Here is a 12,039-nt window from a genome sequence, read left to right on the forward strand (position 1 = left end):
CCTTAATGACCAACAGTTATCCTGTCTACGCGCCACATGCCCGGCCCATGTCCATTTCCATTTCTTGATTTCAACTATGATATCCTTAACCGCCGTTTGTTCTCTAATCCACTCTGCTCTCTTCTTGTCTCTTAAGGTTACACCTACCATTTTTCTTTCCATTGCTCGCTGCGTCATCCTCAATATAAGCTGAACCCTTTTTGTAAGCCTCCAGGTTTCTGCTCCGTAGCTAAGTACCGGCAAGATACAGCTGTGATATACCTTCCTCTGGAGGGATAGTGGCAATCTACCTGTCATAATTTGAGAGTGCTTGCCAAATGTGCTCCACTCCATTGTTATTCTTCTAGTTACTTCAATCTCGTGGTTCGGCTCCGCGGTTATTACCTGCCCTAAGTAGACATAGTCTTTTACAACTTGAAGTGCACTATTACCTATCTCGAAGCGCTTCTCTTTTCCGAGGTTGTTGTACATTACTTTCGTTTTCTGCAGATGCATTTTAAGACCCACCTTCTGCTCTCCTTGTCTAACTCCGTAATCATGAGTCGCATTTTGCCCCCTGAGTTACTCATCAATGCAACGTCATCGGCAAAGCGCAGGTTACTAAGATACTCTCCATTAACTCTTATCCCTAACTGTTCCCATTCTAGGCTTCTGAAAACCTCCTGTAAGCACGCGGTAAATAGCATTGGAGAGATTGTGTCCCCCTGCCTTACAACCTTCTTGATTGGTATTCTGTTGCTTTCTTTATGAAGCACTATGATAGCAGTTGATCCCCTGTAGATTTCTTCCCGAATGTTTCTATATACTTCATCGACGCCGTGATTCCACAGTGTCTGCATGACGGCGGATATTTTTACTGAATCAAACGCATTCTCGTAATCTATGAAAGTTATGTATAGTCGCTGGTTATATTCTGAGCATTTCTCTATTACCTGATTGATAGTATGAATGTGGACGATTGTTGAGTAGCCTGTTCGAAATCCTGCTTGTTCCTTTGGTTGATAGAATTCGAATGTTTTCTTAACTCTGTTAGCAATTACCTTTGTAAATAGCTTGTATACTACAGAGAGCAAGCCGATTGGCCTGTAATTCTTCAAGTCCTTGCCATCTCCTTTCTTATGTAATAAAATGATGTTAGCGTTCTTCCAAGACTCTGGTACTCTCCCCGTCAGGAGACACCTCGTGAACAGGGTGGCTAGTTTTTCTAACACAATCTGTCCTCCATCTTTCAGCAGATCTGATGTTACCTGATCCTCACCAGCAGCTTTGCCTCTTTGCATGCTCTCCAAAGCTTTTCTGACTTCTATTATTACTGGTGGAGTGTCATCTGGGTTACTGCTAGTTCTTATAGTACTAAGGTCGTGGTTGTCCCGGCTACTGTACAGATCTCGCTACTGTTTATGCCATAGGCTGCCCCAATGGTGACATTCAGTACATCAGTGAAACTCGTGATTTCAAGAAAAGAGTGAAACAACACAAACATGATGCCACGAAACGATGTGTGGCCTCGACTGCCCTTGCTGAACACTCGGAATGTACAGATCACCAAATACACTTGTAAAACTTGTGTGTTCTGGACAAAGAAAAAATCTGCATCTTGCCACGAGAGGGGGGGGGGGGGGGGGGACTGAAGTAATTGCGCCATGGAATGGTGGGGGTATCGCGTGAATGTTGCATAAATTAGTAAGGTTTGGGAATGCTTAATTGTCATTTCATCTTTATTATTTGTATTTATTGAATGAAAGAGAAGCGTTGCCTTCAATGAGTGCTGGGACACTGTTGGGTTGTGCCCCACGACTGGTTGAAGGTAGTGCTGCTTCCATCGCATCTGCTCGAGTTAAGCAACGCGTCAAGTCAAGGGAAAGCCAAGTAAAGACACCCTTTACTGAATTCCGAATGCCCGATCCAGTGCCTACATATATGGGGTGGTCAGTGGACTGTTGTGCAGAGCGAACAATTTCGTTTTTACTAGCAGATGCTGCCTGCGTCAGCCTTGCGAGGCGAGAGAGTGGGGAGAGCGACAGTTGGAACGAGACGCAAGGGATACATGTAGACACCACCGCCGACGCCGGATTTGCGAGTAGGTTTGACAATAAAATGCTCCGCATTTAAAAGAAGCTTGCGTCATGCCTGCATCTGGAATCCAGATACAGACGACTGTACATACGCTTAACAGGAGTGATGAGACGCTTCTGACAATGTACTCTCGCTGCTTACGTCACGTATTTAGGTGTATTTAAGTATGCTGTGCCTTTCTTATGAACAAGGCTCCCCCTCATATCGGGTACTGAAACGTCAGTAAACTTTGTGTTCTATGGGTCGGTGTATCCTTTCGTGTTTACACTCGGAAGCAAGAGTTATGCACTGTCTTTTTTTTTTCACACGCCTTAGCAGCTCACTGTAGTAGCAGCTGAGAGAGAGACTCTTTGAGCTTTTATCAATGGTAATGCTTATTTTTGTGACGGTTGCACAGAACTGCTGTCAGTTTCCATGACCTAGTTAGGTGTTTCAGAAATTCTCCGACTTTTCCAGAAGGGTCCACATTCCCTGACTTTTCCAGGTTGGTAGACACCCTGCAGGATCAGGTCTCATCTGCAACGGCCACATTTAAATGAAGGCGAAATGCTAGAGGTCTATGTGCCTATATTTAGGCACACGTTAAAGAACACTCCACTACAGTGGGTCATCTGCAACGGCCACATTTAAATGAAGGCGAAATGCTAGAGGTCTATGTGCCTATATTTAGGCACACGTTAAAGAACACTCCACTACAGTGGGTCTTGTAGTGAAATTGTGGTTTTAGGATGTAACAGCCCAACCATTATTATGTTCTGCTGGTTGAAGGCTGACAGTCTGGCAGACTTGCAAAAGGCTGTGAAAAGCTTCTTAGTATTGCATGTGCGATGATGTTTAATGGAACAGAGGAGCGGCAACGAAGTCGCGACGGAAAATGGGCGAACAGCAAGTCTGGCAATGGCGGCACAGGTTCTCGCGCAATCAGAGCACGGGCTTTTCGTTGTCTTCCGAAGGCGCATACGCGTTGGTGCGTATGCTCCACTACAATACCCCCGGGGTGAAGGGTAGCCATCCTGGCGACTCAGGGAGTAGGCACAATGAGGGGGTCGTAGTAGGGCTTGAGCCGGTCGACGTGTACGTTCTCGCGTCCTCGACGGCGCAAATCTGGTGATTGTGTTAATGGCTCGATGATGTAATTCACCGGGGAGGTCGCGTCAATGACACGGTAGGGACCATGGTACCGGGCCAGAAGTTTTGAAGACAGGCCAGGAACGTGCGGGGGCACCCAAAGCCACATAAGGGAGCCAGCACGAAATGTAGGAGCTATGCGGTGAGCGTCGTCGTGTCGAGTCTTTTGTAGACCTTGAGCCTCACTTGTCAGAGACCGAGACAACTGGCGGCAGTCTTCAGCGTATCTGGCGACTTCCGAAAGCGGGGAGCACTCAGATGCATCAGGGCGGTACGGTAGTATAGTGTCGAGTGGGTGGGAAGGTTCGCGGCCGTACAATAGAAAGAACGGGGAAAAACCGGTAGTCGCTTGCGTCGCGGTGTTATAAGCGAAGGTAACAAAGGGCAATACAGCGTCCCAGTTAGTGTGGTCGGAGGAGGTGTACATCCTCAGCATGTCGCCAAGTGTGCAGTTGAACCGCTCAGTAAGACCATTTGTCTGTGGATGGTATGCGGTAGATTTCCGGTGGATAATGTTGCATTCAGCGAGGATAGCTTGGATGACCTCCGACAGGAACACTCGACCCCTATCACTGAGCAATTCCCGCGGAGCACCATGACGTAGAATGAAGCTGCGGAGAATGAAGAGTGCAACTTCGTGGGCGGTGGCTGCCGGTAGAGCTGCAGTCTCAGCGTAGCGTGTCAGATGATCGACTCCGACAATAATCCACCGGTTTCCAGAGCTACTATATGGGAGGGGGCCATATAGGTCTATACCCACGCGGTCGAATGGGCGAGCCGGGCACGGTAGCGGCTGTAACGTGCCAGTAAGGTGCCGCGGAGGTGTCTTGTTCTGTTGGCAAGTGGTGCAAGACTGAACGTATTTCTGCACAAAGCGATACATTCCTCGCCAGTAATAGCGTTGGCGCAGCCTTTCGTAGGTTTTCAGGACCCCTGCGTGAGCACTTTGGGGATCTGCATGGAAATTCATGCAGATGTCAGAGCGCATATGAGTTGGGACAGCAAGGAGCCACTTCCGACCACCAAGCATGTAGTTGCGGCGGTACAGAATGTTGTCTCGTAAGGAAAAGTGGGCTGCTTGCCGGCGTAGCGCTCTCGTGGAAGGGACAGCAGACGGATCGGTAAGGTAGTCGACTAACAAGGCAAGGTATGGGTCTTTACGCTGCTCCGAAAGCATGTCAGTCGTGTCGAGTGGTGACAAGGTGGTAAAAGGGGGAGACAAGGAAGCCACATCTGGTGTTAATGGCGATCGCGAAAGTGCATCGGCATCCGCATGTTTGCGACCGGAACGATATACGACACGGATGTCGTATTCTTGCAATCGAAGTGCCCAACGCCCCAGGCGTCCGGACGGGTCTTTCAAGGTGGACAGCCAACATAGAGCGTGGTGGTCTGTGACCACGTCGAAAGGACGGCCGTAAAGGTACGGGCGAAACTTCGTCAACGCCCAGATTATGGCCAAACACTCCTTCTCTGTCACGGAGTAATTCAATTCAGCCTTCTTGAGAGCGCGACTTGCATAGACGACTACGTATTCAGCTTGGGTGCCTTTCCGTTGTGCCAAAACTGCACCGAGACCGATGCCACTTGCATCGGTGTGAATTTCTGTGGCCGCAGCAGGGTCGAAGTGACGAAGAATAGGTGGTGAGGTCAGCAGGCGGCGCAGCTGGCGAAAAGCATCGTCACATGCAGGTGACCATGCAGATATGCCTTTGCTGTTGGAAAGCAGACTCGTGAGAGGTGCGATGATGGACGCGAAGTTGCGCACGAAGCGACGAAAGTAAGAGCAGAGACCGACGAAACTTCTTAGGGCTTTCAGTGATGTGGGCAACGGAAAGTCAGCGACAGCTCGAAGCTTATCGGGATCCGGAAGAACACCGTCTCTTGTGATGACATGTCCCAAGATGGTTAGTTTTCGTGCTGCGAAGTGGCACTTCTTGGAGTTGAGTTGTAGGCCTGCAGAAGTTAGACACGTCAGAATCTCGTGGAGGCGAGCAAGATGTGTCGGGAAATCAGATGAAAAGACTACGATGTCGTCCAGGTAACATAAGCAGGTTTTCCACTTGTGGGCACGCAAGATGGTGTCGATCATGCGCTCAAATGTGGCAGGCGCGTTGCAGAGCCCAAATGGCATGACTTTGAACTCATATAGGCCATCCGGCGTTACAAAGGCTGTTTTAGGGCGATCACATTCAGCCATTGGCACCTGCCAATACCCACAACGCAGATCCAAAGATGTAAAGTACTCGGCGCCTTGTAAACAGTCAAGAGCATCGTCTATTCGTGGTAGCGGGTAGACATCTTTTTTCGTAATATTGTTTAAGCGGCGATAGTCCACGCAAAATCGTACGGTGCCATCTTTTTTCTTGACCAGAACCACAGGTGATGACCAAGCGCTTTGAGAAGGCTGTATCACTCCACGTTTAAGCATGTCATCTACTTGCTCCGTAATGACGCGGCGCTCTTCGGCGGAAACGCGGTAAGGGCGCTGTCGCAGAGGCGAATGTGAGCCGGTGTCAATAGTATGAGTGATAGTCGTGGTGCGGCCCAAAGCAGGTTCTTGAAAGTCGAAAGAAGAACGAAACTTGTTAAGGAGAGCAACAAGTTGGCGGCGATGCGAGAGGGGAAGGTCTGCGTCAATAGCATTGTCGAAGGCTGACGAACTTGACGGCTCAGACGCATGAGTGATTGCAGCAATGTGACATGGCGTTTCGTCGGGAAGAATAATATCATCGATATGGTCGACAGGTTGCACATATCCTAACGTTTCACCACGAAGTAAGCCAATGGGGTAGTTGCAGTGGTTGGTGACCAGCATTACGGTTAAACCAGATGCAATTGTAAGAACAGCAAATGGGAGAACGATGCCCTTGCGTTCAGTAAAAACCGGAGATGGCGTAAACACCACCGTGCCGTCAGGTTGCGCCACACATGAAAGGCTGATAGGGACCGAAGCTTCAGGAGGCAAGGTGATGTCGTCATCAGCGGTGAGTTTGCAGAGCAGAGGAGAGTGGTTGGGTGGTGTAAATTCACATGTTGGCACAAGGGACACTTCGGCACGGGAACAATCAATGATAGCTTCATGACGTGATAAGAAATCCCAACCCAGGATAAGGTCATGAGAGCAAGATGGTAGAACAAAAAACTGTACGACGTACAAAACGTCTCGGATGATGACGCGCGCCGTACACACAGCCGAGGGATGAATGCGTTGCGCGCTAGCCGTGGACAGCACCAAGCCACTGAGAGATGTGGTCACTTTCTTCAGCTTCCTACAAAATTTTGCGTTCATCACAGAAACGGCGGCCCCGGTATCAATTAACGCTAATGTGGCGACTCCCTCAACATCGACATCAACAACATTTTGCGGCGAAAATGGAGGCCTTGGGAATTGCGCACAAGGTGCAGTTCTTGCCTCCGGAACTGCACTGATTAGTTTCCCTCCTCAGGAGGTGGTCGACGACGCATAGGCGATGGCGATCGGCGACGAGGTGATGAGAAACGAGCAGTCGATGGATGGTGATCCGAGTCGGAGTGCCTCTGTTCATATCTAGACGTGGTAGTCTGCTGCGGTGCGTAGGTAGGAGCTCCGAAGTATGCGTGCGCAGGTGTGGGACGGCGGCGGCAGAAGCGTGCAATGTGGCCAGCGATGCCACACGCGAAGCAGATGGGACGATTGTCTCGGGTGCGCCACTCATTAGATGGACGGAAAAAGCGAGGTGGGGGCCTGTAAACTGGAAGCGAGGCCGGAGGAGGTGGAGCCGATAAGGCGACTGGATGCGGTGGGGGCCGCGCGACCACAGCTGCGTAGCTTAGAGGTGAAGGCGGCGCAGTTGGTGCGTAGCCAGCAGTTGAGAGATCAGATGGCACCGAAGTGCATGGGTAAGAGGCCGGAACTGTAGGGAGGGCATTGCAAATTTCAGTGCGTATGGCCTGCTGCATATTCGAAGGGAGGCTGGTCGTGGGCGCGTCGCTATGCGGCAGCAGTGAGAGCTGTCGGGCGACTTCCTCCCTGATGAAGTCTTTAATCTGGTTCGACAGAGTTCCTTGGTGAACGTTGCCATTTGCGAGTGCGACGGCCGAGATTGAATCTGGTGATGGGACACTCTGTCGGGCGATGGAACGCTGACGACGCAATTCATCGAAGCTCTGGCACAGGCTTACGAGGGCTGCTATTGTGGTCGGGCTTTTCGCCAGCAACATCTGGAATGCGCCATCCTAGATGCCTTTAAGAATATGTCGAATTTTCTCTTCTTCAGGCATGGATGAGTTAACACGCTTGCAGAGGTCGAGCACATCCTCAATATAGCTAGTAAAGGTCTCGCCAGGCTGCTGGGCTCGGTGGCGCAGACGCTGGTCAGCGCGGAGCTTGCGGACCTCTGGTCGGCCGAACGCTTCGGTCACGAGGGTCTTAAAGGTGGACCAGCTGGCGATGGCGGTTTCGCGGTTGGTGAACCATAGCTTGGCGACGTCAGCCAAGTGAAAGATAACATAGGCAAGCTTAGAGTCATTGTCCCATTTGTTGCTGGCACTCACGCGTTCGTATAAGGAGAGCCAGTCTTCGACGTCTTGCTCACCACTGCCGCTGAAGATTGGTGGGTCCCGCTGACAGGTAGCACCGGGGCAGGTCGACGGGGCAGCCGATGGTGCTGGCTGTGCTGGGATGGGCTGGTTGGCGACTGCGTCAGTCATGTTGTACGGTGGTCTTTCGGCCAACTTGCGAGAGCGGAGCTCCAGGTCTGCCTTGGGATCTCAGCAGCCTCCACCAAATGCGATGATGTTTAATGGAACAGAGGAGCGGCAACGAAGTCGCGACGGAAAATGGGCGAACAGCAAGTCTGGCAATGGCGGCACAGGTTCTCGCGCAATCAGAGCACGGGCTTTTCGTTGTCTTCCAAAGGCGCATACGTGTTGGTGCGTATGCTCCACTACACATGTTATGGAAAATGGCACTGCTCATGACTGGGTGACATTCCCAGTCCTCATCTATACGTGGTGACAACTTTTCTTGACAGCACTGTGGAAGCTCCAGAACCTTAAGTGCATGCCTGGTGCCGCGCTGAAAAAGTAGAACTTATATTTCTCATTTCCTTTGTTAGAATAAATGCTGCTTTATATATTATGAGACTGAAACAGTTGTGGGAAGTTCTAGATAAAATACAGTTATTATTCACCTAGAATGCTTTCCTTTTCTTTTTATTTCTTACACAGCACCATCTTTTCAGCCCACCCATATTCCTAGGAAACATGGCACCAGTGCTACCAGTGTGCGGCCGCAAACGCGCTGTTTGGTTCTATAAGAAAAATGTACTCGTAATAGGACACTAAAATGTACACTGGATAATTGAAATGTTTCCTCCATTCATAACTTTCTTGCATTTGTTTTTACAAATGCATTTATGTTGCGAGCAAAACTACAATCGGGTGCAAGCAGCTGCATTACTTGCGAAGCAACACAAACGTGCAAAAGCCCTGCTTTCGTAGCCTTCCATACAATGTCAAGATAACTTGTCGCCATGTATAGCCTGCTATTTTCTACCACATGCTGCAGGCAATATAACTTTACCTATAAATTTGTGAGGGAGGGGGTGGTGGCAGAGTGCAATAGAAGTGTTTTAAGCTTTGGTAACCACATGTCAGAACTGTGTGTGCATGGTTGTTTGAACTTTCTGGAAATTATGTACGTGAGCGTCACAGTCTTCAAACAGCAGGGACTTTGATCTAAATTTGTTAACGTACCTAAATAACTACCTGCAATGAGTGACAAGCTGCACTGTTTAATATAACTAAGTAGGAAGAAGACTGGTATCAAATTTTAACAACTGCTGCTACGAACTGTGCAAATAATAAATGTAACTCAGTGGCACAAAATATTTTGTTCATTATTCTGGGAACTTACAGTCACCTCATGTCACATGTATTGCAGTATTAGGGATCAAAATTAAAACAATATACACTCAGCACACATAGGTTATACACAAGTAATTGTGGGTTTTATTATCACATCATTCATACACATTAGTACATTTGTACATTCATGTAAAGCACACCCACATTTTATAAAATGTGCTCATGCCATTTTCAGGCACAGTGCAATTGTTCACTGCAAACAATTTGGTGCTGTGGAGATTGCTTGACGTCAACTCTACCAAAAGTTCACTGTTTCAACACATTCAAACATGAGTCTCGGGCAGTAAATGAGACAAGCCACATGGCACAAGTTTTGATTTACACGTGATTTGGTAAAAATGCATGAATACGGTGAACTGCACATTTCCAGCATCATCTTTCTCTCATGCTGCTTCACCTTATGTTGGCATTATTAATATTGCTAATGTTTCACACTTATTTCAAGTCAAACTTGCTCTGCCTCTGAGTTTTGGTTGAAAGACGAAGATACAAAAATTTATCTGATCCTTCAGATAAATCGCGATGGTAAGTACAATAATTTTTCCTTCAGTGACTCAAGCTATGAAGATGCACGAGAAGTATGCTTGCTGTCAGCCAGGATGCGCTTCAGTGCTGCAAGTATTTCAATTGAAACGTTCAATTTTCCAATGACCTTGTTGCTTCCTGTGTCCAGAACTGAAAAAGAAAAAGTATATGCTTCCAGTCAATTCTTTTGCAGACAGTAATGTACAGATTATTCAAAAGGTGCTCGACTAACACTTACCATCAACATCTTCTTTTATAATATCTTTGCCATATTTTAAAATCTGCAAGAAAAATATTGAGTTTATTTGTTAATGGAACTGAGACTTTTGAAATTTACACTACGTAGCAATTATCGAATCATGGTGACCTCGAACTCCTCACTTCAAATCCTGGCTACCAGCACATTTTTCAATTTTTTCTTGCATATACCAGAGAAAAAGCATGGAACCTTAGAGTGCTTTCATGCTTTCTTCATAGTCATTCACAACTATGCTTGGCTATGTCACATACCTCTGCATGAACTAAGAGTCTTCGCATGTTAGTCAATGAGCATACCATGCTTCAACACAAGATGCCTTCAAGTTGTGTTGGAACCTATAAAATACTGCTTATTAGAACCTATAAAATACTGCTAATAGTTTACAGGCCCTTGTAATTTCCCTTTTGTGGTCTCCCACATTTAGCCCTTTGTTATATTTTATGAAAAAAAATTTGCATCAGGATGTATAAAATGCATTAACAAAGATGCAACCCACAGCTAGAACATTCTCTCGAAAAGAATATTACATGATACCCGCAAGTAAATAAAAACCATTATGCTTGCACAATGGTCAGACTATAAGTGTGACACGTACTGCAAATGTTTCAATATGTGTCATATATAAGTATTGCACGTACTTCAAGCTACGTGCTCTTGAGTGACCCAAAACAATTTTGATAATAAGGACAATGCTGCAGGCACAAAATACATCTTAGCGAAAGAGCATTAGAGGCCTCTCCTCATAGCAAGCAAGCTGCTCAAATGAAATTGTAATTTTGCGACCTTGTCGAATAGAATTTTACTTGCCTGTTTCAAGTCAATTACTGCAAAGCCGACATCTTGGCACTCAGCATTTTTGCTCTTGCCTAAAGGTTCACTCACCACTGTGAATTTTATGCTGAAAAAATTTATCAACACATGTGAAACATTGATTGTACAAGACATTGAACAATTTGACAAAGAGACAAACCTACATGCATTGTTCAATGCTACTATACTACACCCTCGCAATTACTGATATTAGGGCTAGTAAATTAATTTATCAATTTATTTATTGAATCCGTCTTTGTGTTAATAGTTAATCCGTGAGCTCCTGACCAAATCAGGCAAGTGCTGATGCTTCCACTCTGCTAGCTAAACGAAAAAATTGGGGGACCGTTCAGCTTCGCCTTTAACAGGTGAACACGATAGTGATATCCTATCCCTATTGCCTCAACAGCTTACTGCATACTCTTTATTGTATGATGTTACTCAATAACTTTAAATTGTGGGTTACTACAGTACAATCGATAAAACTGAAAGTGGCTCATGTCGGTGAAGCTTTCGCATATGGCTGCATTCTTTGTAATGGGTAGCATGCTTTAAACCATGAGGAATTATGCAGCAAAATCTTTTCAAACTTTCCATTCTATCACTATGTGGTACCAACAAAATATGTGCCTTAACATGGGTGCCTTTTGTAATAGCTGGCCGGCTTTAAACCACGAAGTCGTTATGATGATCACATGTTCTGACGCCAGATGGCAATGTATGTTTGTACCGCACAATATTGCTGCATTATTACCGCTGGTCGGCAAACTCACCCATGAGTCGAATCACTTGGCCTTACTCAGACTCGGATCGAGCCGTGAGTCCAGGTGAGTAATATTTTCGTGAGTTTGATTCTGAATGAGTCCGGTTGAAGGAAATTTTCGTGAGGGCGAGTCCGGCTCAGTAAAATGTTTCCGAGTCTGAGTCCGAGTGATTCCCAAGTTTAGAATATATTTCGTGAGTGAGTCTGAGTGAGCTCCATAATTTTTACCGACCTATGATTAATACACATTGTATTGTGAAGCCTGTATACTGGACGCGTGTGTTTGTAAAGCATGAATATTTTCACTGCATTTCCAAGCAGAGGAACTTATTTTCACTGTATTTCCAAGCATATGTGGCTGTATGGCAGAACACCTGCTTGCCTTGCAAATGGCCTCGTTTCAATCCCCAATCGGAACCAGAAATTTTTATTTATTTTATTTACTTATTTCTCTATTTTTCGGTCATGCAAGAGATTATGGTTTTTCACTTACAACACCAATGCTGACGCCACAATGTTTGCAAAATGATCTTTTTAATGCTATCGTGGCAAAAAAATGAAGTTACCA

General features: G+C 46.7%; 1 protein-coding gene across 12 annotated transcripts in view; it reads right to left on the reverse strand.

Moving 5' to 3' along the window:
* Positions 1-9,175: 9,175 nt before the first annotated feature.
* The window catches only part of LOC119187365 (protein fantom), an 87,010-nt gene continuing 84,146 nt past the window's right edge, over positions 9,176-12,039 (reverse strand). For 11 of the 12 annotated variants that reach the window (XM_075878578.1, XM_075878583.1, XM_075878580.1 and 8 more), the window contains 3 exons: positions 10,706-10,796; positions 9,878-9,920; positions 9,176-9,789 (listed from right to left, as the gene is read on the reverse strand). In XM_075878578.1, the coding sequence (XP_075734693.1) occupies positions 9,674-9,789; positions 9,878-9,920; positions 10,706-10,796 (250 nt within the window). In that variant the 3' untranslated portion in view covers positions 9,176-9,673. The remainder of the gene's footprint in view (positions 9,790-9,877; positions 9,921-10,705; positions 10,797-12,039) is intronic. The other variant, XM_075878586.1, reaches the window with a different exon arrangement.

This window comes from Rhipicephalus microplus, chromosome X, assembly GCF_043290135.1.
Source record: "Rhipicephalus microplus isolate Deutch F79 chromosome X, USDA_Rmic, whole genome shotgun sequence".
NCBI lineage: Eukaryota > Metazoa > Arthropoda > Arachnida > Ixodida > Ixodidae > Rhipicephalus > Rhipicephalus microplus.